The 26,202-nt window shown below is 60.0% G+C and overlaps 5 protein-coding genes across 7 annotated transcripts; 2 read left to right on the forward strand and 3 right to left on the reverse strand.

The window, feature by feature from the left end:
• Positions 1-587: 587 nt before the first annotated feature.
• On the reverse strand, positions 588-4,582 carry GARIN5B (golgi associated RAB2 interactor family member 5B; the record flags this gene model as incomplete). Its single annotated transcript, XM_082606708.1, is given in 9 exon segments — positions 588-1,259; positions 1,263-2,345; positions 2,640-2,716; positions 2,816-2,868; positions 2,963-3,066; positions 3,152-3,235; positions 3,762-4,020; positions 4,097-4,251; positions 4,433-4,582. Coding segments are annotated over 9 exon segments (2,637 nt in total).
• Positions 4,583-6,055: 1,473 nt separating this feature from the next.
• On the reverse strand, positions 6,056-9,861 carry IL11 (interleukin 11). 2 transcript variants are annotated; one of them, XM_082605783.1, is made up of 5 exons: positions 9,815-9,861; positions 8,187-8,359; positions 7,931-8,017; positions 7,645-7,806; positions 6,056-6,659 (listed from the first exon to the last, which is right to left on the reverse strand). In XM_082605783.1, exons 1-5 carry the CDS (start codon positions 9,834-9,836, stop codon positions 6,489-6,491), a joined length of 615 nt encoding a protein of 204 aa, XP_082461909.1. In that variant the 5' UTR covers positions 9,837-9,861; the 3' UTR covers positions 6,056-6,488. The 2 variants fall into 2 exon arrangements, with proteins under 2 accessions (XP_082461909.1, XP_082461910.1); XM_082605784.1 differs by lacking the exon at positions 9,815-9,861 and adding an exon at positions 9,557-9,697.
• A 3,858-nt stretch (positions 9,862-13,719) lies between these two features.
• TMEM190 (transmembrane protein 190) lies at positions 13,720-15,658 on the forward strand (the record flags this gene model as incomplete). The annotated part of the gene is given in 7 exon segments (XM_082606709.1): positions 13,720-14,180; positions 14,271-14,306; positions 14,770-14,850; positions 14,853-14,903; positions 15,224-15,306; positions 15,400-15,593; positions 15,595-15,658. Coding segments are annotated over 7 exon segments (567 nt in total). The 5' UTR covers positions 13,720-14,122.
• Positions 15,659-16,533: 875 nt separating this feature from the next.
• Positions 16,534-20,562, reverse strand: TMEM238 (transmembrane protein 238). Its single transcript, XM_082607227.1, has 2 exons — positions 19,306-20,562; positions 16,534-16,655 (listed from the first exon to the last, which is right to left on the reverse strand). The coding sequence occupies exon 1, from the start codon at positions 19,847-19,849 to the stop codon at positions 19,313-19,315; it is 537 nt and encodes a 178-aa protein (XP_082463353.1). The 5' UTR covers positions 19,850-20,562; the 3' UTR covers positions 16,534-16,655; positions 19,306-19,312.
• A 728-nt stretch (positions 20,563-21,290) lies between these two features.
• Positions 21,291-24,092, forward strand: RPL28 (ribosomal protein L28). Of its 2 annotated transcripts, none has more exons than XM_082607562.1 (5): positions 21,291-21,356; positions 21,688-21,776; positions 21,872-21,995; positions 23,619-23,737; positions 23,951-24,092. In XM_082607562.1, the coding sequence occupies exons 2-5, from the start codon at positions 21,696-21,698 to the stop codon at positions 24,038-24,040; spliced, it is 414 nt and encodes a 137-aa protein (XP_082463688.1). In that variant the 5' UTR covers positions 21,291-21,356; positions 21,688-21,695; the 3' UTR covers positions 24,041-24,092. The 2 variants fall into 2 exon arrangements, with proteins under 2 accessions (XP_082463688.1, XP_082463689.1); XM_082607563.1 differs by having other exon boundaries at positions 21,312-21,356; positions 23,965-24,092.
• The last annotated feature ends 2,110 nt before the right edge of the window (positions 24,093-26,202 follow it).

The following is a 26,202-nucleotide window of genomic DNA, read 5'->3' on the forward strand; positions in this document are numbered from 1 at the left end:
CCTACTCTGGGCTGTCCTGGAGCTCCCTCTTGGTCCAGCACATCATGCACATTCCTGCCTCAGGGACTTTGCAGTGGCTGTTCCTTCTGAAGGGAACGAATTTCCCCAGATGTCCACATGGCTTCCTCACTCCCCTCCTTCAGATCTTTACACAGATGACACTAGCTCCCTGAGGCCCTCCTGGACCACCCAGTCCAATACTGGAAGCTGCCTACCCCCACTCCTAGTCCTCCCTACCCTGCTGTTTGCCCGGAGCCCTGTCAGCTAATAATGTACAATATAATTACTGTGGATTTTATTGTCAGAGTTCCCAGCTTCAGCACTACTGATATTTTGTGGAGGATCATACTTTGCTGTGGGGCACCATCGCGTACATTGTGGGATGTTGAGCATCATCCCTGGACTCTACCCAAAAGATGTCAGGAGCACCCCCTCCCCAAATTGCTCAATGCCATGTCCATAGTGCATAGAATGATGCCTGGCACGTAGCTGACACTCACTATACACTGAGAGCACAAAGGAAAGTGGAAAAAGAAGGAACGATCCTCTCTACCTCATGGATAAGAGTTGACAATACACGTTAGCTGTCACCCCAAATACCTGGGCGAAGGAGCAAAGACGCCCACTTCCTCCTTTATCTTCTCCACCTTGGAGGCCATGTCCTTCATACTCTCAATTTCCAAGAGAGTGGGCAAGAGAATCTCCAACGACGACCCCACTGTGGCCACGGGGCACTGGTCCAGCACCCTCTTGGGCTCTTGAGATACTCTCCTGGGCTGTTGGGAGACGCTGGCCTCCATCTTTGAGACAGGGGTCAGCGAGGCAGGAGACTCGGTTACGTACTCCCACATCGCTGAGGGCAGAGGGATGGGAGTCAGGGAGGCAACATTCATCTTGGGGCTGCTGGTGGCACGCTTGGGGCAGGGGGGCGCTTTGGAAGGCCGCTTTGGGTCCCGGGGCACCTCCTCCACCTCCACCCATGGATGCGTGTTCCCCTTCGCCCAGGCCGCGAACTGTGGCTGCTCCCTGACCACCACCGGCGTCTCCTCCAGCAAGGGCACCTTGGTGGTGCTGAGGGGTACCGTGTCCATAGTTGGCATGGCAGACCCCTGCTGGGTTGAGAGCCAGGAGGGCAGATTGACCAGAGCTGATCTCAAGGAGGGATCCTTGGAACTGGCAATGATCGGCTTGGCAAGGGTGAGCCCTTCCACTGAGAAGGGCCTGGTCTGCCCCTGTGAGGCTTCCTTGATGGCCAGCTCCTAGGCCTTGACCCACTTCTTCTGCTGCCCCACCTCCTTGGATTTGAAGCCCAGCATGTCCAGAGAGATCTTCTCCTTCATCCTGCGGACTTTGTCCTCCAACTTGCCCTTGCCCTTCAAGCCATCCGCAGTGATATCCTGGGCTCTGCTGACCAGGACTTCCTCCGACTTCTCGGTGGTGGTGAAAGGCAGCTCCAGGGATGTTTTCTGAGTCCTCACCTCTACTATGTTTGTCTCCTGGGTGCCCATCAACACCACGGGCTCTGGCTTCCCTTCAGGCTTGCTTTTCTCAAGCACATCTCCTCCGAGACTTCCCGCAGGCAACATGCCAGTGGTGGCAGGGTCCAATGTCATTTGGTATTGGGTAGGTAAGGTCAGAGCCTTCTGGGACAGGGTAGGTAAGAACACAGATTTCCTGTTTGGAGCAGGGGGGGACACAGCCTTCGGGGGAACAGCAAGTGTATGTGGGGCCTTCTGAGATGCGGCAGGCACGGCTGGGGCCTTGTGGGGAGTAGCCAATACATGTGTGGCCTTCTGAGATGCGGCAGGCATGGCTGGGGCCTTGTGGGGAACAGCCGGTACATGTGGGACCTTCCGAGATTTGGCAGGCACGGCTGGGGCCTTGTGGGGAATAGCCGGTACATGTGGGGTCTTCTGAGATGGGCCAGGTGTGGCTGGGGCCTCCTGGGGAGCATCAGGAAAAGCTGGCGCTTTCCGGGATGGAGCAGGTACAGGCAAGAACTTCTGGGACTGGTCAAGGATGAATGGAGCCTTACGAGAGGCAGCAGGAATGGCTGGGGGCTTCTGGGAGGGCGGTGGCCACAGTCTCTGCACGGAGTCCAGAGGCCTGGCCTGTTCGTTGCACCTGCGGAAGTCAAGAGGGTAGGCGGCTGGGCAGAGGGAGGATGTGGACAAGGTGCTGGCCTCCGGGTCCATCAGTTCATCCATGTCCTGTTGCCACAGGTACATATCCAAGTGATCACAGGAGCCCAGCGAGGGCATTTCAGGGCTGTCCTCCGAGATACAGAGTGAAGGGGTCTCAAGTAAACCTGCCAGGCGTGTGGCCCCCTCAGAATCAGAGCAACCCTGTAGGTAGATGGAGGGGAGGGGAAGGATGGTCAAGGCCAGTGGAGATGCCCAGACCCAGGCCCTAGCCCCCTCCTCCCTCAGACCCAGGGGTCCAGACCCCCAGCCCCTCCCCCCTCAGACCCAGGGGTCCAGGCCCCCAGCCACTACCCCCTCAGACCCCGGGGTCCAGGCCCCCGGCCCCTCCTCCCTCAGACCCAGGGGTCCAGGTCCCCAGCCCCACCTCCCTCAGAACGTGAGTTGCCCTCCTCCCTCTGATTCTAGAGTTGGCCCCGGCCCTCAGTATATAGCTGCCTTGGAAGAGGATGCCATGTGGTCAGGTGTATTGGAAATGATGCTGAAGATGGTCCGAATGGTGATGCTGGGCTTCTCTGGTGGGGTGGGGCGGGAGAAAGCAGTCTGAGCGCTCAGCAGAAGGGTCAGAATTTCGGGGTCCATTCATGGAGGCAGAGGGAGGGGGGTATGCTCACCGGAAACTTGGATTTCAGTTTGAGGTCTCTGAGGGGAGAGGTCCGGTTGGGACCTGTAAGGGCAATTTGGTGTGACTTTGGCGGCTTCAGCACTAGGATCCCCACCCTTCCCCCCTGCCCTGCATGGCAGCAAGGGCCCAAGGCTACTTCTTTTCTGTAGATTTCTTTCTTGTGTCAGCTTGCTCCAGCTGTGACCAGACTAGAGGCACGGAGTCACCCATGGCCTGAGACTTGAATTTGCGCTTGAGGGTCTGGTAGCGGGAGGAGGGAGGGAGGGCAGTCAGGAGGTGCAGCCCCGTCAGCCTCTTCCCCGCCAGGCCCACCGGGGCCGCTCACCTTGGCCTTCCTCTGTCTCTGAGTTGTCAGAATCTTGTAAGGAAAGGTGGGCTTGACAATCATGACTGGAAAGACAGGGGGACACTTCAGGTCAAGGACCCCAGTGGGGATGACACGGTGCGGGGGGAGGCCCAGAGGGGACTCCTGGGGGGCTCGGCCAGGGGAGAGAGGGGGATGATGCTGAGGCTCTGTCCGGTGGAGGAGAAGCTGAGACTCAGGGAAGGGCCTGATGGACATCCAAGCCAGCTCACCTGAACGTCTGTGGTGAGATGGGTCCTGTGGACAGGAAGAGGGGCAGTGAGGACGGGTGAGATCTTCCTGGTTTCCACATCTCCATTACCTACCCAGCCCAGGACTCCAGGGCCCCAGCCCCTCCCCCCTCAGACCCAGGGTTCCAGGCCCCCAGCCCCTCCCCCCTCAGACCCAGGTATCCAGCCCCTGGTTCCTCCTCCCTCAGACTCTGGAGTGCAGGCCTTGTCCTCCTTCAGAGCCAGGGGTCCTGGCCCCCAGCTCCATTCCTGGGGCTCCTGTACTTCTGGCTTTTGGTCTTGGCACCCTCTCGAATCTAGAACCATAGCTGCCCCCAGGGGTCTGTGGGGTCAGGGCCCACCTGGAGGCGCCAGGTGGAGGCAGGAGGTGCCACATGGCCCGGGTCCATGGGGGGCGTGTGTAGGGTCCTGGGGGCCAAGTAGGTGGCGGGCTGCCGGAGCAGGTTGATGAGGCGGATCCAGCGGTCAAACAGGAAGCTGACCTCATTGTCAGGGGCGTCCAGCTCCAGGTAATAGTAGCGGCCCGTGGCCAGACGCAGCTTCAGGCGCCAGGCAGACAGGTCGTGGACGTAGAGGTGGGCCAGGTCCAGCGGAATCATCCTAGCAGAGGCAGGAGATGGAAGCGTTAGAGCAGGAGATGGGAGCCAGGTGGCAGGGGATGGGGGGATGGAGGCACCTGGTGAGGACGAGGCTGGAGCACTCCCTGCCCTCGGGGGGCTGGGCCATCAGCAGGATGTCTGGCAACACCAGGCCTGGCAGGGAGGCGGCCATGCCCATGGTCACTCGGTTGGTTCTGTGGTGCATGAACACTGGGGCCCCTCGATTGGTCACCTGGGGATCCAGGGAGAGGGGCTGGGACCACTCCTTTCTCTTATGCTCCTCTGGCACCTCCACACAGAGCTTCACCCCCAGCCCCCCAGCTGCCTTGTGCCCTCCTGGGCCCAAATCCCCCAGCCCAGGGGGTCTCCCTTCCGTGTCCCTCTCTGCCCCCGGGGCACAGGGAGCCAGAGACCTGGACAAAGTTACTCTCAAACATGGGCAGCGGGCGGAGGGGCAAGTACTCGCCCTTCTGGAGGGTCTTCTGCAGCTCGCCCAGGGTGGGGACCCACTTCAGGGGTCTCTGGAGTGGCTCCAAACGCCTGATGTTCCAGAGCCGGTTCATGATGGCTGCAGAAAGTGTCGGTCACCGGGGGCACGGAGGCAGGGTGCCGGCACCCCAGCGCTTGGCCAGCCGGCCCCCCAGCCCACCGGCCCCAGCCCACCGGCCCCAGCCCCTGGGGCTTCAGCAGTTCCAGAGGGTGGAGCTTCCCCAGGGCTTGGACATGGCCCTGCAGGGGTGCTCAGTCCTGGCCTGGGGGAGGAGCCTTCGGTGGAGGAGCTTTGTGACCTCATCGGACACAGCTGCAGCTCTTCCTGGGAAGTCTCCAGGGGCCTTCAGCTCCCTTCCCCTCCAGGAACCTGTCCTGGAGTCTTGAGGGCTGGGGTGGGTGAATCAGAAGCCCCTACTCCAGACCCAAACTAGGGACAACCTGGGGCCCTGGGAGGGTTCGTCTGGGATGTTGTAAGTGAATAATTAAACAAAAGGGTTTCTGACTCTTAAGAGGGGAGGCCTGAATTACAGTCCCAACTTGCCACTGACCCATCTCTACACCCCGGGTAAGGTCTATACCTCCAGGAGCCTCAGTTTCCCTGTATCTAACTTGTTTGTGTCCGTGGCAACGGTTGCTGTACATTGGTTATAAAGAAAGGGACATGAGGTTTGGAATAAGCCAGACCTTTGGCAAAATCATATTCTGCCTCTCCCTAGCTGTGTGGCCTTAAACGACAGGCACCCCCGAGGAGCCTCAGCTTCCCTCATCTGTAAAATTGGGGGGTATTGGAGGATGCACGGGATCCTGTAAGTAAAACCCCAGACTTAAGGCATGGCACAGAGCAGGTGCACAGTGAATGGTCATTCCTGTCCCCTTCTGAGGGCTTTTGGGGCGGGGGGTGCTGATATTCTGTCATTCTAAATATAGTGGTTATTATTTTTTATGTGTCATGCAAAATACATGGTCATTGTAAAAATTATGGAAAATACAGAGAAGCACAAATAACGAAAGTCACCCACAATCCCACCCCCACCTTCTACCCTGAGGTGGCCATAGTCGACACTTTGGTGTATTTCCTTCCAGGATTTTAAAATAATCCATGGATTATAGGTATCTATACAAAATGGGGATCACACAGTGGTTTGTAGCCTTGTGGCCTGCTTCTTCTATGCCTAAAGCAGGCTCTGTAGCATCCCTCTTCATGGCTGGTGTATTCCATCACGTGGATGCACTGGCATTTATATAACCATCCCCTACTGTTGGACATCTAGGTTGTCTCCAATTTGCTGTTGTAAACACTGCCATAATGAACAACCTTGAGCCTGTAGCCTTGTCCTGTACTAGTACTGTTGGTCACAGGGTAACCTTCTGTAACTATCCATTAAATATTTATTTACTGACTGTGAGACTAAGAACTCACAGTCTCTGGGGGACTGATGGTTCCCCCTCTACTTCCCCGTCCACGGAGGGCCCCCCAGGGACCCCAGCATCCAGCCCCTGGCCCCCAGAGAAATCACCTCTAAGTGGATGTGTATGACAAATTTAATTCCTTCTTCTCTATCTCACAAAGGTTCTCACATTTTTGTACAAAAATGCAGGCCTCCTTTTCCCCTCCCTCCCCACCCCAACACAGAAAGTAATTGTTTAATAAATAATATATGCTCCTGCCCAAGCCGAGAGGGGTGGGGGTCAGGGAGACACTGTGGCCAGACTTCTTAGAGATCCAAGAATCCGGGACCCCAGTTCCCTCCTCCTCAGGGACCCCCCGAGTCCACCTGCCTCCCACCCACCCCCTTAAATAAATAAGTATAAATAAGGCACAGATGCCCCCCTGCCCAGGTCTCCTGGAGGGATCATCTCTAACTAGAGGGAGACAATGGTGAGGGTGGAGTCCTCTGGATGCCATGCCCCCAGTCCCGAAATAAATAAATAAATAAGGTCTGGCTTTGAAGGGCGCTGGCGGCTCTAGGTGGAGGGTCACAGCCGAGTCTTCAGCAGCAGCAAGCCCCGCACAGCCCAGTCGAGCGTCAGGTGCAGCCCCCCAAGGATGGCATGGGCCGCCCGGACGCCTCCCCAGGGTGAGGCTGGGGGAGCCAGGGGGGGTGCCGGTGGGTCTGGGGGCGCCTGGGGCAGGGCCAGGCGGGACATCTGTCAGGAGAGGACAGAGGGTTAGCATCAGGCCAGGGGTGCAGTTAGGGTCCGGGGAAGCGGGTATTTGGAGCCTGTACTGAATCAGGGTTGGGGAGGTCCAGCTTGCATATTTCCACTGTGTCTCTGGCCTGTGAGGCGGGGTGTCTGGGCTGGGAGTTCTTCAGGATGTTGGGTTCAGAAAATTGAGGCTGGGGCCAAAAGGTGGGGGTCTTAAGGCTGGGGTTCTAGGGCCAAGTTCAGAGGGCTGGAGGTGAGGTCTGTAGCATCAGGGCCAGGATCCTGGAGCCAAGGTCTTAGATGTGGGGTCTCATTGTAGGATCAAGCTCAGAGACTCATGTGTGAGAGGTGGGGTCTCAAGTTTGGGGTCTCAGAGCTGAGAGTTGGAATTTGAGTTCCAGGGTCTTTGGGGTCATCAGGTCCAGGAACCGGGGTCTGAAGTCTTACAATCTCAGGGTCTTGAGTCTGGGGTTTTGAAAGTCAGGGTCATGGGGTCTTAAGGGCTCACAACCTAGATCTGAGCTCTTGGGGACCCAGGGCTCAGGGTCTGGGGTCTTCTAGTTTGAGATCTCAGGGTCCAAGTCCTTGAGATCTGAGGTTTGCAGAGCCAGGGTCTGCAGGCTGGCTTTAAGTCACGGTGCATCATCTGAGGGTCTGGGGTCTTGATGTGTCAGGATCTCAGGGCCAGGATATGGGTGGGTCTCAGGGTCTGGAGGTTCAGAATTTCCTGGGCTTGGGGTCTGGATTCCTCCTGTTTTGGGACCGGGGTCTCCAGGTCTTGGGGTGAGGGTTTGGATTCTCAAATCTTAGGGCTTCAAGATGGGAGTCTTGGAGTCACAAGACCATGGGGTTTCCGAGTCTCAGGGTGAGAGTTTAGAGTTTGCAGGCAGGATTTTGGAGTCTGGGGTCTCAGGGACACAGGGTGAGGGTCTCGGAGTAGGCCTGGGATCTGGGGTCCTGGGGTCTCAGAGCCAGGTGATCGTACCAGGAGCTGCAGCCGGCGCAGCAGCCGGTCCAACCGGGCCTGCAGGGTGCCCAGATCGGGCTCCAGGATCCGCAGGGAAGGGCCTCCTGCCCGGCGCAGCCACTGCACATGCCTCAGGTAGGAGAACAGGTCTGCCCGCAGCCGTGTCAGCACTCCGGGGAGCTGGGGGACGGGCGGGGTGTGGTGTGGCGTCAAGGAGCACCTGGCACCTGCCCACTCCAGCCCCTAACCCCCTGCACCCCCTTCACCGCCCAGCTCCCACCTTTGACCCATCCCCTGCCCTTACCTGCAGGGCTCCCAGCGCCCCCGCACTCATGGCCAAGGTGGGGAGGGAATCCAGGTTGTGGTCTCCGTCAGCTGGGAATTTGTCTCTCTTGGGGGGAAAGAAGCCGTGAGAGGGACCCTGCCTAGCTCCGGGAGTCGCTTTATCCCCCACCACGAGCCCCTGACTCCTTTCTCCCCCGTCTCTGCCACCGTGGTAGCCCAGACGCCCTCCCCGTTCTCGGTCTTGGCCCCAGGCCATCCCCTCCAGGCTCTCCTACCAGCTGTGCGGCCAGCTGCCGAGTGTCCGCCAGGAGAGAGCGGGTCAGGAGGACGGCGCTGTCTAGCTCAGCCCGAGGGTCTGGGGAGGCCCGTGGGGGGCCAGGAGGTGGCCCCGGGGCAGCAGCTCTACCTGGCCACAGGATCAACGCGACCAGGACCAGGCAGCAAACACCTGAGGGAGGGAGAGGACAGAAAGGAGGCTCAGGCCCGACCGGGGGGGTCTGAGGGAGGAGGGGCTGGGGTGGGGGTCCTGAGTCCCAGGGCGGAGAGCCCAGGGCACGTCGCAGGGCCTGGGCGGGTTTCCCTCTCCCTCTCTGCCTCTGGTCGCCCCGCCCGTCGGAGCAGACGCGCCCCGGGGCGGGTAGACGGGCCGGGCGTCTCCCGTCCGCCCCCGGACGCCGGAATCTGGGCCCCGGGGCGGGGCAGGAGGGGGGAGACACAGGCCAGAACCTGCCCCCTCCCGGGGCTCAGGAGCCCGAACCGGACTGAGAGCAGGGGAAGGAGACCTGGACAGAGGTCCGAGGGCCTTGACCCCTCCCCGGGAGACTCCCGCGTAGGTCCCACCAGGGTGGACCGCGGAAGGCCGGGCCGCAGCGCGGGGGATACCCCACAGCACACCTGGGCGGAGAGAGGCAGAGGCGCGGGCGCGCCGGGCTCGCGGCGGGGAGAGAGGGACCCGGCGGTGCTCAGCGCGGGGGCTCCGGCCCGCTCCCTCCGCGGCCGCCCATCCCCCAGCGGCCCCGCCCACCCCGCCCGCCAGCCAATCAGCGACCCCCGGGCCGCCCCGCTCCCGCAGCACACCCCCAGCCCGCCCCCTGGGCCCTCCCAGGCCGCGGTCTGTCCGCCCGTCCGTCCGCATCCGTCTGGCTCTCTTGTTTCTGTCTGCACCCCTGTGTCTCCCTCTGTCTTTCCTCCCCGTAGCTGGGGTCGGTGTTCTGGGCTTGCTCTCACTTCCTTGGCCTCTCTGCCTCAGTTTCCCTCCCGGAGCCTCGCTGCTGAGGTCCCTGGGAGTCCGCGTCTCTCGGTCCCCGCTGACTCCCTGGGTGTCCCGGGCCCTTTGGGATCACCCCCTGGCATTCCTCTGTCTCTGTCTGTGAGTCTCCATTTCTCTCTGCCTCGCGCTGTCCTGTCAGTGTCTCCGCGTCTCTGATCCGTCCTTTCATCTCTCGCTCAGCCCGTCCCTTCTCTAGGCCTCCTGCTTTCTCTGAATCTCCTTCCCGCTCGCTCCGTCTCCGCCTCCCCATCGCTCCCTCGCTCTGCTCCGTCTCTCGGTCCGATTCCGCTGTGTCTGTCTGCTCCCCACCCTTCCCGCCGACGGTCCCTCCCTCCTTCCTCCCTGTCCCCCCTCCAGGAGCTTGAACCAACTTACTGTTCATGTCCCCACAGGGCAGGGGTTCCCCAGGGCAGGGGGCAGGGGGCTGGGGGCCTTTAACCCTTCCCTGTCCGCTGCCGTGGGAGCCCTGGGGGTCAGCTGGGCCTCGGCCTGGGGAGGGGAGGCATGTGCGTGTGAGCAGAGAGGGCCGCGGCAGTGAGGGAGTGTGTGCGCCTGGGGGGTTATATAGGGGGCCGGGGCGGGCGGGCGGGGGGCAGGCGGCAGGGGAGGGCGGCCTGACACATCCTGACTCACCCTCCCTGCCTGCCTTTTCCATTCCGACGGAGCCGGCTGCCTCGCAGGGCTCACGCCGCCGCGCTCGGAGGAGGGCACGGAAGGAAAAGTTGGAAAAGTTGAAAAGGGAAAGGGGGGGGTGGTCGGAGAGGGGCTGGTGAGGTCATTGGCGTCCCCTCCCTCCACCTCCTCGGCCGGCCGCCGCCGCCGCCGGGGCAGACACGCGCAGCTCAAGAGCTGGGGCCTGGCTGCGGGGCGGGGGTCCGGCTGGACCAGGACAGGCAGAGAGATGGGGAGGCAGGGGGTGATGGGGACGGGGTAGAGGTGGCAACGGGGCCACAAGATGCAGGCCTGGGGGGTTGGAGGTGAGACGGAGAGAGACTCCCAGGGACAGAGAGAGTTGGAGAGGCCGAGACCCAGGCAAGGAGGTAGAGACACACAGAGATATGGGGACACGGGACAGAGGTGGAGAGTCTGAGGTGCAGAGATAGAGACATAGAGATACCCGCAGAGATGGAGACAGCCAAGGAGACACGCTGCAGAGGCAGAGAAACAGGAGAGCAAAGTGAGGTTTGAGGGGCAAGATGAAGACAGCAGGAGACGTCTGGAGAGACCCCCAAAAGGAAAAGGGACAGAAACAAGCATGCCAGAAAGAGGGGAGGCAGGCGGCAGAAAAGAGAGACACAAGGCAGGGTGACAGAGATGGAGAAGTCCCAAGGGGCAGAGATCATCCAAGAGATGCAGATGCTGAGATGACAAGGACTCAGCAGTGGGGACTGAGGTGGGGGAGCCTTTCTCCAAGAGACAGGTTGGAACATGGTGAGAGAGAACCAGAGGCAGAGAGACAGGGACCAAGAGAAAGAGGCATCGAGACATCCAGTAGGGGTGAGACCTCGGGCACATGGCTTCACCTCTCTGGTTTCTCCATCTGTGAAATAGGGATACCCCGGGCACGACCGCCTCCCAGAAGCCTGTGTGAGGATACAGTGAGCTCACTCCTGTAAAGCACACAAATGCAAACCATTGCTATTCTCACCGTTGATTTTTATTAACATATCCAGGGAGACAGAGAAAAAGAGCGAGCTCCTGGGAGAGATGGAGATGGTGAGACACGGAGAGAGCAGCTGGGGTGGGGTGGGGGAGCTGGAGGCCACGACAGGGCAGGGAGGACACCACGCGGAGAGGTGGAGATGCGGAGAGGGGTGGGAGCGGGGTAGGAGACACAGACTCAGGGGGACAGTGGTGCCAACACACACACACAGGAGTACCAGGTACATGGAGCAGAGGTGGCCCCGGGGATTCACGGCAGAACGAGTGAGGGACCATGACAGGAACCCAAATCCCCAGGAGCACCCCGACCCCCAGGATAAGGGTGGCAGAGAAGGGTGGAGGGTAGTGAGAAGACGGAAGGTGACAAGGACTTCCAAAGGTCTCCCCGCAGACCATTGCCCCCCACCCAGGCCCCTGAGACTGCTGAGCTGGCAGGGGGGCTCTGAGGATGAATGGCGGCTGAAGTCCTCCCCCTCCCATCCCCCATCACTTGGGGGGGGCAACTGCTCAGGTCCCCAGGGAGGTGAGCTCACAGCCCCCCCATGGTGGGACATGACCTCATCGCCTCAGGTAAGAGCTCCCTTTACCTCTCTCAGTCTGTCATGGCCACCCCTGCCAGGGCCCCCCAGGGGCCCTCCCCAGCCCCTGCTCATGCTGGGACCCAGGCCTCTGACCACTGGGTCTCCGCCCCTCAGGGGGCCTGTTTCCGGCTGAGTCAGCGTGGGGGGGCCCAAGGCTGCGTCAGTGAGGGGAGAACTGACGTAGCCCCCCCCCAAGACCGGTGGGGCTAGCCAAGGTGACTCAGGCCACCAGCCTGGGGGATGGACTGGCCTGAGGGGATGGGGGACTGAGCCTGGGGCCAGCCTGAGAGCCGCAGTAGGGATCTGATGATGGCAGCCCCTTCCACCTCCAGGGAACCGGGAACCGGGGCTGCCAGCCCCAACCCCATTGCTTTAACCTAGGAGTCCAAGAGCCCAGATCCTCCTCCCTCAGACTCAGGAGTCCAGAGCCCCAGCTGCCTACTCCCTCGGATCCAGGAGCCCAGCTCTCAGCCCCCTCCTCCCTCAGACCCAAGTGGCAGGTGTCCAGGTCCGAAACCCTTGTTTCTAGAAAGGTAGAGAAAACTTGTGGCCATTCTGCCATTTGGGGAGTGCTCTTTTGGGGAAGGTCAGGAGTCTAGGCATGCGTCATCAGTCCCCGACTAGTGACAGTCCCCTCGGCCTGCTTCGGCCCTCTCACCCCGGGGATGCGGGGTCATCTTTCCTCACTGTGGCAGCAGGAGGCCGGTGGGTGCAGGACAGGAGGGCAGGGGTTACTCAGGACTCCTGGGTCTTCCCCAGGGTTGGGGACACTCAGGCTACTTCTGTGGAAAGGAGGGCAAGAAGGAGAGACAAAGACAGAGACACAAGTAAAGAGATGGAGAGGCAGGGTAGGAGACTCACAAACAATGACAGGAGATGACTGTGACAAACAGAAAGAGACAGGAGCACAGAGGCCAGAGTGAGAAAGAGACAGAGATGCAAAAAAAAAAAAAAAAAAAAAAAAAAAATTGGGACCCATACAGATGCAGAGGCAAGCTCAGGGGCTCGGAGACAAAGACTGGGGGTGACACGGAGCTGAGACTCTGAGGGGTGATGACAGCCGTGGGGGGAGATGCCACTAGGATATGACGGGGGACCCCAGGGGGTCCTTGCTCATGTGCTGGCCCCTGGGTGAGGTGGAGCTGGCTGGTGTGAGGTCAGCAGGTCCGAGTCTGTGTGTGTCCGTCTGTCTGTCCCTGGGGGGTCCTGTCTGGCCCCTGGGGGGTGACGGGGCAGGCGGGCCGCAGAGGCAGCCCAAACCTGTCATTAGTGGTGAGGGCCGTGACGGCGGCCCCCCCAGCCCCAAGCCGCGGTCCAGGGCCCGGCGGCCCCGCCCCCCCACCCCCTCCTTGATCCCTGAGGAATCCCGGGAATTGGGAAGTGGGTCCAGATGATGTTGACACAGGAAACGGTCAGCAGCTGCCCGGCCTCAGCCCCACAACCCCTCTGACCCCCACCCCCGGCCTCCTGCCGAGCCCCTCAGACTTGTGTCATCTCTGACGAAGGCAACCCTGGGCCCACTCAGCACCCACCAGGATGTTTACGGGAGATGGGTAGGACGGGAGGCAGCCTCAAAGGGCTTCTTGAGAAATGGGGTCTGGACTCCTGGACAGCTGCCCTCAGACCTAGTCCCCTGCCCCCTCCTCCCTCAGACCCCAGGGTCCAGACCCCCAGCCCCTCTTCCCTCAGACCTGGGAGTTCTGACCCCCAAATGCTCCCTTCCCTCTGATCCAAGTGTCCAGACCCCCCAGATCCCTTCTCCCTCAGACTCAGGATCTGGACACAAAGACACACCGCCCCAGGAGAGCTGAGCCCCCTCCTCACGGGCTGGAAAGCTGAGTGGAGGTTCAGGGGAGAGTGAGGGATCATGTTCCCACCGCAGCCCCCAAGTTGGCCTCCTCCCCCCGCACTGGGGTGGACCAAACCAGAAGCTTGGGGACCCCAGTCGGATCCATTTCCCTGTTTGCAGAGGGGGAAACAGACTGAGCTAGAAGGGGCTCCCTTCCCATGAGTCCCCTCCCCACCACCTGGGGCCTCAGATCTCTCCCATCCTGGCCCTCCCTTTACACACTCCCCATCAGGAGGCCTGGATGCCTTTGGGACCAGGGGACTCCTGAGCAAGAGCTCTGGCCTATGGCCTGATCCCCATTTTCTCATCGCCCTCTTAGGTCTCCTGGTTGCTAGGGGGCCTCCCTAACAATGGGGCTCAGGGAGGTCTTCTGGGCCTCAGGCCCCCTGCCCCTGGTTGCTAGGAGGAAGACTCCCTGGCAACCAGGTCTCAGGAGCCTTTGGGTCACCTGGAGCTGCCTTTCAGGAATGTTTACTAAGCAGAGGGATTCCCTGGCAAGAAGGTCTCGGTGCCCACTCCTTGGGTCCCCTGGTTGGCAAGGAGGAGATGTCTTAGACTCCCACCTGCTTTCTACCCAGGTTGCTAAGGAGGCTCTTCTAACGCCAGAGCCCCATCCCACCCACAAGGCACCTTCCACCTGGTTGCTAAGGAAGCAACTCCCTAGCAACCAGGTGTGACCAGGCCAGTGTGACGCCCCCTTCTTTCTTCCCAATTGCTAAGTGGACTCCCTAGAAATAGAACTTAGAATTTTGGGGGCCAGCTGGGCAGGCGGGCGGGCCGAGCTGGTTGCTGGGGTGATGGCCTTCAAGGTCTCTCCCCACAGAGGCTCCAGGAGTCTGGGGAGGCGACATGGTGGGGCCTGGGATCACAGCTTTGGGCCTCTTCCTGCTAATGCAGGGCTCAGTAGGTGAGGGGGCTGATGAGAGGGTCAGAGAGCTGAGCACAGGCCCTCCTCACCCTCCATACAGCCTCCCAACACCGCTCGTTTCTTTCACAGATGGGAATGGAATCCAGGGATTCTTCTATCCATGGAGTGAGCAGTGGAGGAAACCCTGGGTCCCCTGGGGACAAGGAGCCCAGACTAGACTCTTGGGTCTAAAGGGAGGAGGGGCTGGGGGCCCGGACCCCTGGATCTGAGGGAGGAGGGCTTGGGGACCCAGACCCCTGGGTCTGAGGGAGGAGGGGCTGGGGGCCTGGACTCCTGGGTCTGAGGGGGGAGAGGCTGGGGACCCGGCCCCCTGGGTCTGAGGGGGGAGGGCCTGGGGACCCAGACCCCTGGGTCTGAGGAAGGAGGGCTTGGGGACCCGGACCCCTGGGTCTGAGGGAGGAGGGGCTGGGGGCCTGGACTCCTGGGTCTGAAGGGGGAGGGGCTGGGGACCCGGCCCCCTGGGTCTGAGGGGGGAGGGGCTGGGGGCCTGGAGTCCAGGGTCCAGCACGAAGTAAGCACTAGGCCGGCAGCCCCAGAGCCTGGTATGGGGTCAGGCTCTGTGAGGAAGCTGCCCCTTGCGTTGGTCCCCAGGCTGTGAGGGACCAGGAGAGCTGTGGGGGCCAGGTGGCAATTGAGAACCCAAATCTCTGCGTCTACGATGCTGCTACCGCGACGGGGTCTGCTACCACCAGCGGCCGGATGGTGTGTGTGGGGAGCCAGGGCCCCTGGGGTGGGGGCTGGTGGCAGGGACCCCTTGGTCTCACGGCTCCCTGCTTTTTTTTGTTTGTTTGTTTTGTTTTTTGTTTTTTGCAGTATGTGGGCCTCTCACTGTTGTGGCCTCTCCCGTTGCGGAGCACAGGCTCCGGACGCGCAGGCTCAATGGCCATGGCTCACAGGCCCAACCGCTCTACGGCATGTGGGATCTTCCCAGACCGGGGCATGAACCCGTGTCCCCTGCATCGGCAGGCGGACTCTCAACCACTGCGCCACCAGGGAAGCCCACGGCTCCCTGCTTTGTGCAGAAAACATGCAGAGGAAGCACATGTGGGCACTTGGCTGGACGTGCGGAGGCCTCCTCTTCCTGATCTCCAGCATCTGCCTGTTCTGGTGAGTGGGGTCGGGGCTCGGAGGGGCTCCCCTGCCCTGGTGGGCGGGGGCAGGTGGACGGCACAGCTGAGGGTGTCCCCTCCCTGCCAGATGGGCCAAGCGACGGGATATGCTGCGGCTGCCGTGGTTCCTGAAGGGCGAGTGCAACCCGTCCAGGACCGTCTCTCTGTTATCCAAGGACCGGACACCGAGCGAAAAGAAGACGGCGTCCATTGGCAGCATGCTCAAGGAGGGGGCCCTGGACGTCTCGGGGGGCACCGATGGGGAGGGCACGGAAGGGGGCGAAGACGGAATCAGGGGAGGAGGAAGATTCGGGGCACCCCTGGAGGGACCCCTCAATACAGATGTAGCACAGAGATGCATGGTCTCTTTTCTGAGAAGCATGAAGCAGGGGGCGGATAAGACCCGGAGGCCAGGAGAGAGAGAGAGAGAGAGCAAGAGAGAGAGTGTGTGTGTGTGTGTGTGTTTTGGGGGGTGCCTGGGCTGTGAACATGGGGGGTGTGAGCTGACGGGCGTCTGGGGTCCAGGGGTAGGTGGGGAGGATCCGAGCTGAGGGGGATGGGCTGATGGGGGGTGCTGAGCTGATGGGGGTCCTGAGTTGAGTGTAGGTCCTGGGCTGTGATTATGGGGGGTCTGGACTGAGGGGCTTGGGGTGAGTTGGGGGTTGCCTGGGCTGGGACTGCAGCTGGGCTGGGGGGACATGGACCACCGTGCCCCTCAGCTGTCGTCCTGCCGCTGCCTGACAGCCTCTGCTGCCTGCCCTTGGGATCCTGCTGCCCTTGGGCCAGCAGGTATTTGCCTTGCTTCCCACGAATGCCCGGACAACGATAGCTCTCAGACTCCCCAGTGGTGGGACAGGAATTTCCCTGGACGTTCATTCCGGTTGAAGACTCATCCTGCTGAGTCCTCTTTCCTCCGCCCCTCCTTTCTCAGATAACAGCTACTCCAACCTACCCTCCGTGTGTCCCCCAACAAATATCTTGCAAGTCTTTGTCCCTCTGTCTGCATCTCTGGGGACCTCAAACTAACAGAGGAACCTGGGCTGAGGGAGGTCTGGACTCGGGGTGGGTCTGGGCTTGAGATCCTTGCCCCCCACTCCTGTCCCCCTCCATGAGGGGACAGCGCGAAGCTAGGCTCCTAGGTCCCCAAGGGCTTGGGCAGCCCCTCCCTCCCCCCCCCCCCCGGCCCCAGTGCCGCCCCTCCCTAGACAGATGTGAAGCACAGTGCAGCGGAGCCCTTTATGCAGGGGAGGACAGATGGAGGGCAGGTAGGCGTCCTGGCAGCCAGATGATGACGGGGCAGCTGCACAGCTCCATCGTGTCCTGACAGGTGTGGCCATGCGTTCGTCTGTAGGAGGGAGGGTGGGGTTAGTGGCTGCTCAGGACCCCTGCGTGTATCCCTGCATCCCAGGGCCACCACCCAGGAGAAGGAGCCCCTTCCTCCCAATTCAGTCCCTCACAATTGACTGACGCACTTGCTCAGTGGCTCCTTCATTACTCCGTGCCCTGACGTGCGGCAGCGACTGTGCCTTTCCCTCACTGGAACTCAGTGGTACAAGGTGGGGAATGAGAGGCAAGGAAAGGCAGAGACGGAGAGACTTACACACAAAAAAGAGAGAGGGAGAGACAAATATGTCGAGGGAAGGACAGAGGCACAAAGATAAAAAAAGACATGGGAGGGCCTCCCTGGTGGCGCAGTGGTTGAGAGTCCGCCTGCCGATGCAGGGGATACGGGTTCGTGCCCCGGTTTGGGAGGATCCCATATGCCGCGGAGCGGCTGGGCCCGTGAGCCATGGCCGCTGGGCCTGCGCATCCGGAGCCTGTGCTCCGCAACGGGAGAGGCCACAACAGTGAGAGGCCCGCATACCGCAAAAAGAAAAAAAAAAAAAAAAGACATGGGAGATAGACTGAGACAGACACAGGGACAAAGAGGAAGGCAGGCAGAGACAGAGAAGATGAAATGGGGGAGAAATGACATAGGATGGGTATGGCTCTGCACATCTTCTCAACTAATTTTGGTCCCAGAGGGAGAGAGAAGTGACCAGGACCTACAGGACCCTCTGTTAAAATTCCAGTTCTCTGTCCCTCATGTGCTGGAATCACCTCACCCTGCCATTATGGAGTCCTGTGTTTGGACAGGCCCGTTTTCCTTCTAAGAGGGGCCTACAGGCCGGTCAGCTTGGCCAGTTTCTGGCAAGTGGTTCTAGCAGCAGAGGTCTACCCAGCTGTGTTAGACTTCTGGGCAAGGTAAAGTGCTTCCAGGGGTAACTTTAACCAGAGGTGGTTATTTCTGCATTGTATGCCAAATTTTGTGTTAGCTCATGCTTCATCTATGCATAAACTGTCTCCTCATCGGAACCACAGAACATAGCATATGATTGGACTGACTATTTTCAAAATTCTCACAAAAAAAGGGTATATAACTATCCTTCTGGATGCATAGAAGGAAAGTTAATTCATCACCTATAAAGAATGTCTTAGGACATTAGAATTTAATTCTTTTATGTAACCCCCATTTGAGAAACTGATTCAGTCACTCATCCATCCATTGTTTCACTTATCCATCCACCCACCCACCAACCCATCTATCCTCTCATCTATCTACTTACCCATCTGCCCAAACATCCATACAACCCCGCATTCACCCATCTGCCAGCATCAATCCCACCATATCCATCCATCCACCCACCCATCCATCAACCAATTCATCCATCCATCTATCCCTCATCTATCCATCCATCCATCCAACCACATCCACCCATCCACCGCCTATTTATCCATCAAGCAATTCATCCATTTATCCCTCTATCCACCCACCCATCCACCTATCCACCCACAACTCCATCTACCCATCCATCCATCAATCAATCTATCCATCCACTCATTCATCAACCCAGTCCATCCATCCATCCATCCACCCACCCACCGGATCATCAACCTCTGACTTCCCGAGTTCACTCTTTGCTGGGGAATGCTAAGAACAAAGACACCAGAGACGCAGGCCTTACCCTCCAGGGGCTCCCTGTTGGGTGGGAGAGACAGTATCAGCACACACACATACAACACACAGTGATACAAGCAATAACAAGGGTAACTCAGACAATGTGAAGACCCAGAGAAAGGCACTGAAGTTGAGTTGGATCTGAAAAGACACCTGGTAAGTTTTCTGAGTGGAGTGCAGACAACAAGGGCACCCCCAGTGTAGGTGAAGGCATGGACAGAGGCCAGTTGGTGTGAGACAGCCTGGCCATCGTGGACTGAGGGAGCTCATTCTAACTGCAGAGAAGGCAGGAGATGTGGAGCTGAGATGTGGCAAACACACACATAGTGAGTGGCTTGGATTTAACCAGAGGGCAACAGGGAGCCACAGCAGGTCTCTGGCAGAGGAGTACACTCCGGAGAGTGCAACAGGTACCTCCCCTTTGGCAAGAGGTGGCACCTTTTGGGGCCTCAGTGTCCTCCCTGGGATGGGGATAGTAATAGCAGTGACCTCAGAGACTCTGTTACCCTTGGAGGATTAAATGGGAAATAGGACTCGGTGCACCTGGGGACTGGAGCACAGGGACGAATAATCTCCAAGTGTCGGTGGAGCTAAAGGTGACTCTCCAGCCCTCACGCACGTCTGGGGGCAGGGTCTCATTTGTCTCTCCCCGGTCTGCACCCATGCCTACTGTCTCTAGGTCTTCATCCTCTGGGTCTCCGCTAGTCTTTGCTTCTCTGCCATCCAATCTTGACCTCTACCTGTCTCTCTCTCCCCATTGTCTCTGTCTCTCCACCATTCCCTCTCCATTTCCATCTCTCCTGGATGTCTCTCCATCTCCCCTCTCTGTCCTTCCCTCCCTCCCTCCCTCGCACTACCTCTCCAGCTCTCCGTCTGTCTCTTCATCTCTCCCACTGTCCTTCAATCTCTCCCGCAGTCCCTCCATCTCCCCTCTGTCCCTCGGTGCCTCCATCTCTCCCCTCTGCCCCGCCCCGCTCCCCGCTTCCCCGCCCCTCACCTCGGGCTCACTCTTTGCCCGCACCCGCCGCCCCAGACCCGGCCTCGAGCGTGGCGAGCTGCAGGCGCACGCGGCGGGAGCCGGCGGTGGGCGGCGGGGCCGTGCGGGCGGAGGGACGCGCTCCCCAGGAGCCGGGCGCGGCGCGCCGGCCGGCGGAGGAGGAAGCTGGCGCCGACCAGCGGCGGGAGAGCTTTCGCGCGAGGCGGGCGAGCGCCGAGGGCCGCAGGCCGTAGTCGCGCTCTAGCTCCTGGCGTGAGATCTCGATGTTGCCGGTGTACCAGAGGATCCAGCCGAGCAGGCTCAGGAAGACGAGCAGCGCGCCCGAGTAGATGAGCAGGTCGCCGAAGTCGCGGCCGCGCACCTGCAACTGCGCGAACACGCCGGTCAGCAGCGCCGCCATGCCCGCCACGTCCAGCGCCACGGCCAGCAGCAGCGCCAACCGGCAGCGGCCCAGGCCGGACGCGGGCACAGGCGCGCCTGCCGGCGGGGACGGTGTGCCCGGCGGGGTCCCCTGTGAGGCGCACACTGCCGGCACTGCCGCCATGGCCTTGCTCCACCGCAGCGGCTGGCTCCGACGGAGAGCGTTCCGCGTTCCGGGTGCGGCCCGGTCCGGGGCGGGGTCAGGGGACTGCGCCAGGTGTGCCCGGCACCCGCCTGGTCACCTGAGCTGGGCTGCGTGCGGACGGGCCCGGCCAGGGGGCGCCCTGGCCCTCAGAAGCCGATGCTGGGGGCAGCTGGGAGCACAGATGAGTGCGGCCCAGGGCCCCTGCATCCTAAGGAGCCTGAAGCAGCGCACGGTGAAAATCCGGGGTGCTCTAATACAGGCAGCAGGGCAAACCCCAACATTCCTGTTTGCTCAGATTTCTCCTGGGGCCTCTGGACTGTCAGGACTCACTACAGCGAAGTCCAAGGGCACAGAGATGGGCCAGACAAGGCCCGTGCCCTCAAGGAGTTTCTGGACATAATCACAACTCAAGGTACCCTAATGGAGGTGACATAAAGCACCGTCATTCCTTCTGTTCACTTGGAGCCTCTCCAGGCCCTGTGCTGGTGAGGCTGAGGACTCAGAGGTATATCAGGCGAGGCTCCTGCCCCTTAAAGAGGACCCTGACAACAGAAAATAAACTTCCCTAAAGTGTAACGGGTGTGACATAGGGCGGAATGGAGGGGGAGAATAGGGCCGGAGTCCGCGAGGCAGAGGAAATAAGCTGGGCGAATAGGTATGCTAAAGGAACCAAGACCTTTCCCAGGCAAATCTCTTTTCCTCCAAACACACCTCGCCCTTAGAGGAAATGGGTGGCAGTCTGCGAGAAGGGTCCGTCCAGCTTCTCTCTAGACTCGAAATGGTGCAGGAGCTTAAGAGGACACTGGGGAGGGCGAATTGAGAGGGAGCTCCCGGGGTTAGCCGAAGGTTTCCGAACGTGGACGAATGGAGACCGAGTGTTTCCGAAGAGATTCGAAGCGGGCATGGGCCAATAAGAGGGAAGCCGGCCGCCCTTCGGAAGAGTGTTTCCGGAGAGTTCCGAAAATGTCCGACCGAGCCTGCTGCCTTCGTCGGGAATAGCCGAGGGCCTACGAAGAACCTGGAAGCACCCGAAGTCCCTGTGTGGTTTAAATAGTTCACGCACTAACAAGTTCATTCATAAAATAAATGTCTATTGAGCACCCACCCTGTGCCAAGCTCTGAGTGGCAATATTGGAGAGAAGCCGTTGGGGAAGGGTTGGGACTTCTGGAAAGGGACACACTCGGAAATCCAGCCGTGGAGTTCCGAAAACACACGAAGGGCCCTCGGAACTGTACCACTCCCCGCCGAGAACACGCCCTCGGGTCCCTAGCCGAAGAGTTCCGAAAGTCCCCGAACGGTTTGAGACTGACTGGAGGAAATAGCCGAACGTGGCCGAGCTGCCTCGGAGGCGGGCGGAAGGAGGCGGGGACAGGCGACGGCGCGCGCGTGTACCCTGAGAGGAAGCGGAAATGCGTGTTGGTATTAAAGGTGTCGCCCCGCCCCCCGCCTGCCTCTTTCCGTATCCGGCCGCCGCCACGAGAGGTGGTGAGTTGTGTCCGCGTGACCGCCTCTCGCGCCTGCCACTGGGTGTCTGTGCCCCTTCCTGCCTCTCTTACTGCGCCCCTCGCGCTCTTGGCTTCACCCCGGCCCCGTCGCCTTAGGTCGCTGTGGATTCTCACCTCTCGTTCCCCGCAGTTAGTCTCGGCCGCCCAGGTTCAGCGCCGCCACCTTAGGCCACCCAGCCCCGCCTGGCAAATTTCTAGGCGCCCTCGGCCCACGCGGTGCTCCCATTCGCCAGGTCCCCAAACGCACCCTTCCTCTGTTGTTCGGCGTCGGCCTGCTGCTCCCCTGACGTTTTCCCGCGCCCCTTTCTCAGCTGCCGCCATGTCCGCGCATCTGCAATGGATGGTCGTGCGGAACTGCTCCAGCTTCTTGATCAAGAGGAATAAGCAGACGTACAGCACCGTAAGTGGGGCCCCGACGCCTGGGTCGGAGGGAGGGACCTTTCCGATTGCTTTGCCCCCTTCCTCTTCACGACCGCGATGCGTCCTCCTTCCCAGGAACCCAATAACCTGAAGGCCCGCAACTCTTTTCGCTACAACGGGCTCATTCACCGCAAGACTGTGGGCGTGGAGCCGGCGGCGGACGGCAAAGGGGTCGTGGTGGTCATGAAGCGGAGATCCGGTGAGCATTTGCCCTGGCTGGGCCCAGGCAACAGACCCCCATCCGGGGCAGGGGGCTGTGGTTTTTCACTGTCGGGCCGCGGGAGTGATTCTGCTATTGAATGGAGGGTTTTTGGGGTCAGGACGTTTACCTGGGGGGCTGGTTCCTCTCCAAGCTAGCCCACCAGCTATGTGAGGTTATGTAAAAAGTGGAGAAATTAAAAGCACCTGAACTCCGCTGGTGCTTGTCAGGGTTAATTTACACGGTTGCACGGTTTGATGGTATTTTCAGAATAAATTCTTGAAGCAGGTGGAAGTCTGTCTCCACCGGTGGGAAAATTCAGGTAAACTGATGGGGAGCCGCCTTCTAGCTCCCGCATAGGAAGTGACAGCTTGGGTCTGAAGCAGTAGTTTGGCTCCCATTCTGGCTTCGAGGATTCAGAATGGGGCGCTCAGCATCCCACCTCCCTGTGTCTCAGGCACAGACAGGCTCTTTTAGACTCTTCGAGGAGGTCAAGGGGAGGCAGGGGTGTCTCTTGGTAACAGCTGAGTCGTGGTATCACACCCGCAACACTTGTGGTTGCAGATGGGCAGTGGGTTTTAAGAAATCGGAACGAGCTCTTTCTCGGACTCCTGATTCGGACCGACTGCTCTTTGGGTTCTGAGCCCTGTGTCCTGTTCAGTGACAGCAGCAGCCACACCTGCCGCCTTCTGTTCTCAGAGGGAAGGGGGTTAACCTCCCTTCCCAGAGGCACAGACCCGGGAGCGACCAGTTGCTTATGCTTTTGGGCTTCTCAGGTTCCCACACTCCTGAGAACCCTGTTCTGGTGCGCTGGGTCCCAAAAACTTTGCTTTTCCTTCTTGGACTGTTGGGTGGCTTTTCCTGGGCTGTCAGGAATTGGGTTGACCTGAGGAGGTAACATGGGCTCTCCTCTGGGGTCAGAAGGCTAACATCAAATCCCCAGTATGGTACAGGGACCTTGGCATCTGGGGGGGAACCCCGGAGCACAGGATCCTAGCCGGGACCCCATCAGCTCTTTGACACAATAAAGGGGGTGTTTTCCTTTTTATCCTGGGCAGGGGAGTCCAACTCCACCTGTGCACAGGTGAGGGGCAGGTGTTTTCCCCAGAACTCTTACCCCTGGTCCTCCTGTGGCTTCACATCACCCCAGCCTCACAGCTTGGCGTTTAGACACTTGTTGCTGAGCGGGTAGCTAGGGCCCAGGAGGGTGCGGAAGGGAGAGGAGCCAGAGCTGCTTTCTGGGAGCGCTCGCCACCTGGTCAGCATGGTGCCAAGTGCCCACCTCGCCCAGGCTCTCCTTGGAGTCACACAACTGTGCATGGGACCTTGGGCAAGGGAGTCCTGGCCCTTTTGCCTCTGCTTCCACTTCTGTCCAGTGAGATGAGCAGTGTTGTGTCTCTGGGACAGGCTGGGGAGGAGACGCCTATACAGGTGCAGGGCCTGGCCTGTGGTGGTCCTCGCCATTGTCCTGTAAGTTGATGCTTGGAGATGGGGCTGCCTCCCAGGCTCACACAGTCCGGGCACTCAGGTTCTCTGGGTGGGATTGTGCCCTCACCCCGGGGGTGGGCACCAGAGGTCCAGACCATCTGACCCCTGGTGCCCCTCTTCTCCCCACCCCACCAGGCCAGCGAAAGCCGGCCACTTCTTACGTGCGGACCACCATCAACAAGAACGCCCGGGCCACCCTCAGCAGCATCCGGCACATGATCCGAAAGAACAAGTACCGCCCGGATTTGCGTATGGTGAGTGGGGGCTGGAGAGCTGATGCCAGGTGGTGGAGGCGACTACACAGTGGGGACCCAGGGAGCCTGGCCAGTGCTGTGAAGGACGGCCCTCTGGTGACTGGAGCTGGACCTGTGCTCGGGGGAAGAGGGAATGTCGCCCATCTGAGAGGCATGTGGGGGTGGGGGGCACAGCTGGTGGGGTGGGTGACCTGAGCCCGCCTCGCCTCCCAGGCTGCCATCCGCAGAGCCAGCGCCATCCTGCGCAGCCAGAAGCCTGTGATGGTGAAGAGGAAGCGGACCCGCCCCACCAAGAGCTCCTGAGCAATCTGTCCCCTTCCCCAATGCAATAAAGCTGTCAGCTGACTTGCCGCAACCTCCTTGCCTTCCAGGCCATGTCCCCAGGGGCTCCCCTGCCAGCCGGCAGCACACAGTTGTCCCAGTGTCTTGAGTCTGGAGGGACCAGGTCCAGGTGGGGAAGCTGAGCCCCAGCTTTTGTGTGTGTCCTTGGCCCATCGTTTCTGCCCATCACGGAGGGCTGGCGTTGGTGTGAATTTTTACATTCGATGCTCAGAGGTGATTGTTCAGTACCGCAAAAAAAGGAACTGCAGATTAAGTAAAATCTAGAATCAGCATGATTCCATACTCTGCTAATGCATGACAGAGCTTCAAGAGAGACATTAAGGGCTCCCCTGGTGGCGCAGTGGTTGAGAGTCCGCCTGCCGATGCAGGGGACACGGGTTCGTGCCCCGGTCTGGGAGGATCCCACGTGCCGCGGAGCAGCTGGGCCCGTGAGCCATGGCCGCTGAGCCTGCGCGTCCGGAGCCTGTGCTCCACAACGGGAGAGGCCACAACAGTGAGAGGCCCGCGTACTGCAAAAAAAAAAAAAAAAAAAGACATTACGTGGAAATTTTTGATTTTTTAACATTTAGTCTGAGGGGTGGGCATCTAGACCAAGGGTCAGCGCACCTTCTGTTTTGTATAGTTCTGTGGCCTGTGTCACAGCAGTGTTGGCAGTGTGGCCTTTGAAGGAGGAAGCATTTACAGTCTGGGTCTTTGCTGTCTGGGACCCCAGCTGTAGACCATTTCTTTCTCCTGGGGTGGCCTGGAAACCCCAGTGGGAGCTGGGGTGAGGTACAGGCCTTTTCCAGCCTGAGGCAGGCTGGCCCTCCCCTCCCACTGTGGGTCCGGGGGCAGCTCAGCCTCTCCAGGGGGCTCTGCAGGTGTGAATTGAGCGTCCTAGGACTTGGGGGTGGACAGGGCCCTCAGTATGCCTTGGCCTTTGGTCTGGGCCCAGAACTGCACTCACGGGCACCAGTGCAGCTCCTGAGTCCAGAAGCCTGTGGGACTCTCCACACCTGGGAGGGGGACAAAAGCTGCACCCGCCACCCAGGAGGAAGTTGGCAGCCTCAGGCTTCCTGCCAGCAGGCATGTCCTTAAACAGCCTTTTTTTGGCGAGGAGCCCACCTGGCCAAGTGTTTCTGCCTCCTGCTGCACTGGGGGTGAGCCCAGCGTCCCTGCAGCACCACCCCTCACCTGCCTCCTGCTCTGAGCAGGTGACGGCCCTCCCCACCGCCTTCAGCTGCTCCTGACTGCCCTCCAGTGCAGCCTTCTCTTCAGCACCCCCGCCCCCCAGGCTGCACGGCTCAGGTGGTCTCAGAGGTCTTTTCTGACCCCTGGGTCTAACGTAGGTTCTCCTAGTTGCTTCCTTGTGTTTATTACAACCGTGACGTGCTCGTAGGCACTGCTACTGGGCACCTGCCTGGGTCCTGCCAGCTCAGCTGCTAGCTGTGTGGACTTGGGCAAGTAACTGGAACTCTGTCTCTAGTCAGAATTAAGTGGGCTAAAGCAGCAGTCCCAAACCTTTTTGGCACCAGGGACTGGTTTTGTGGAAGTCCATTTTTCCAGGGACTGGGGGAGGGGACTATGGTTCAGGCAGCGATGCGAGCGATGGGGAGCCGCACATGAAGCTTTGCTTGCCTGCCGCTCATCTGTGCAGCCCAGTTCTAACAGGCTGGGGGCCAGTATTAGTCCACGGCCTGGGGTTTGAGGACCCCTGGGTTAAAGAATGCAGGTAAGTGTGGTAATTAGTTGGTGTAGTGTTTTAAGCCTATGGCAAGCTGGATGGCGTCTCTTAACTATTCAGATGGGCCTGTGGCATGCGTGTGTACACATATCCATACATACACGTACACTTGAGGAGTGGCTGTTTTCTCTACCCCAGATGTCTCATGAAGCAGGTGTCATCCCCGCCTTACAGATGTAGAAACCGAGGCTCAGATGGGTAAAGGTCACCCACATTGCTCCTGGTGTGTTTCCTGTGCACCTATTATGTGCCAGCCACTATGCCATGGGCCAAGGATCCAGGTCTCTGCCATCCTGAGGACCCTGTGCAGAGATGACAACCCTGCCCCCACTTCACAGCTCTATGCTGGGGCCTGGGAGCTCCACACACCCAGACAGTTCCTGACCCCCCTCCCACCCTG

This window comes from Mesoplodon mirus (assembly GCF_964341445.2).
Source record: "Mesoplodon mirus genome assembly, chromosome: 19".
NCBI classification, from domain to species: domain Eukaryota; kingdom Metazoa; phylum Chordata; class Mammalia; order Artiodactyla; family Ziphiidae; genus Mesoplodon; species Mesoplodon mirus.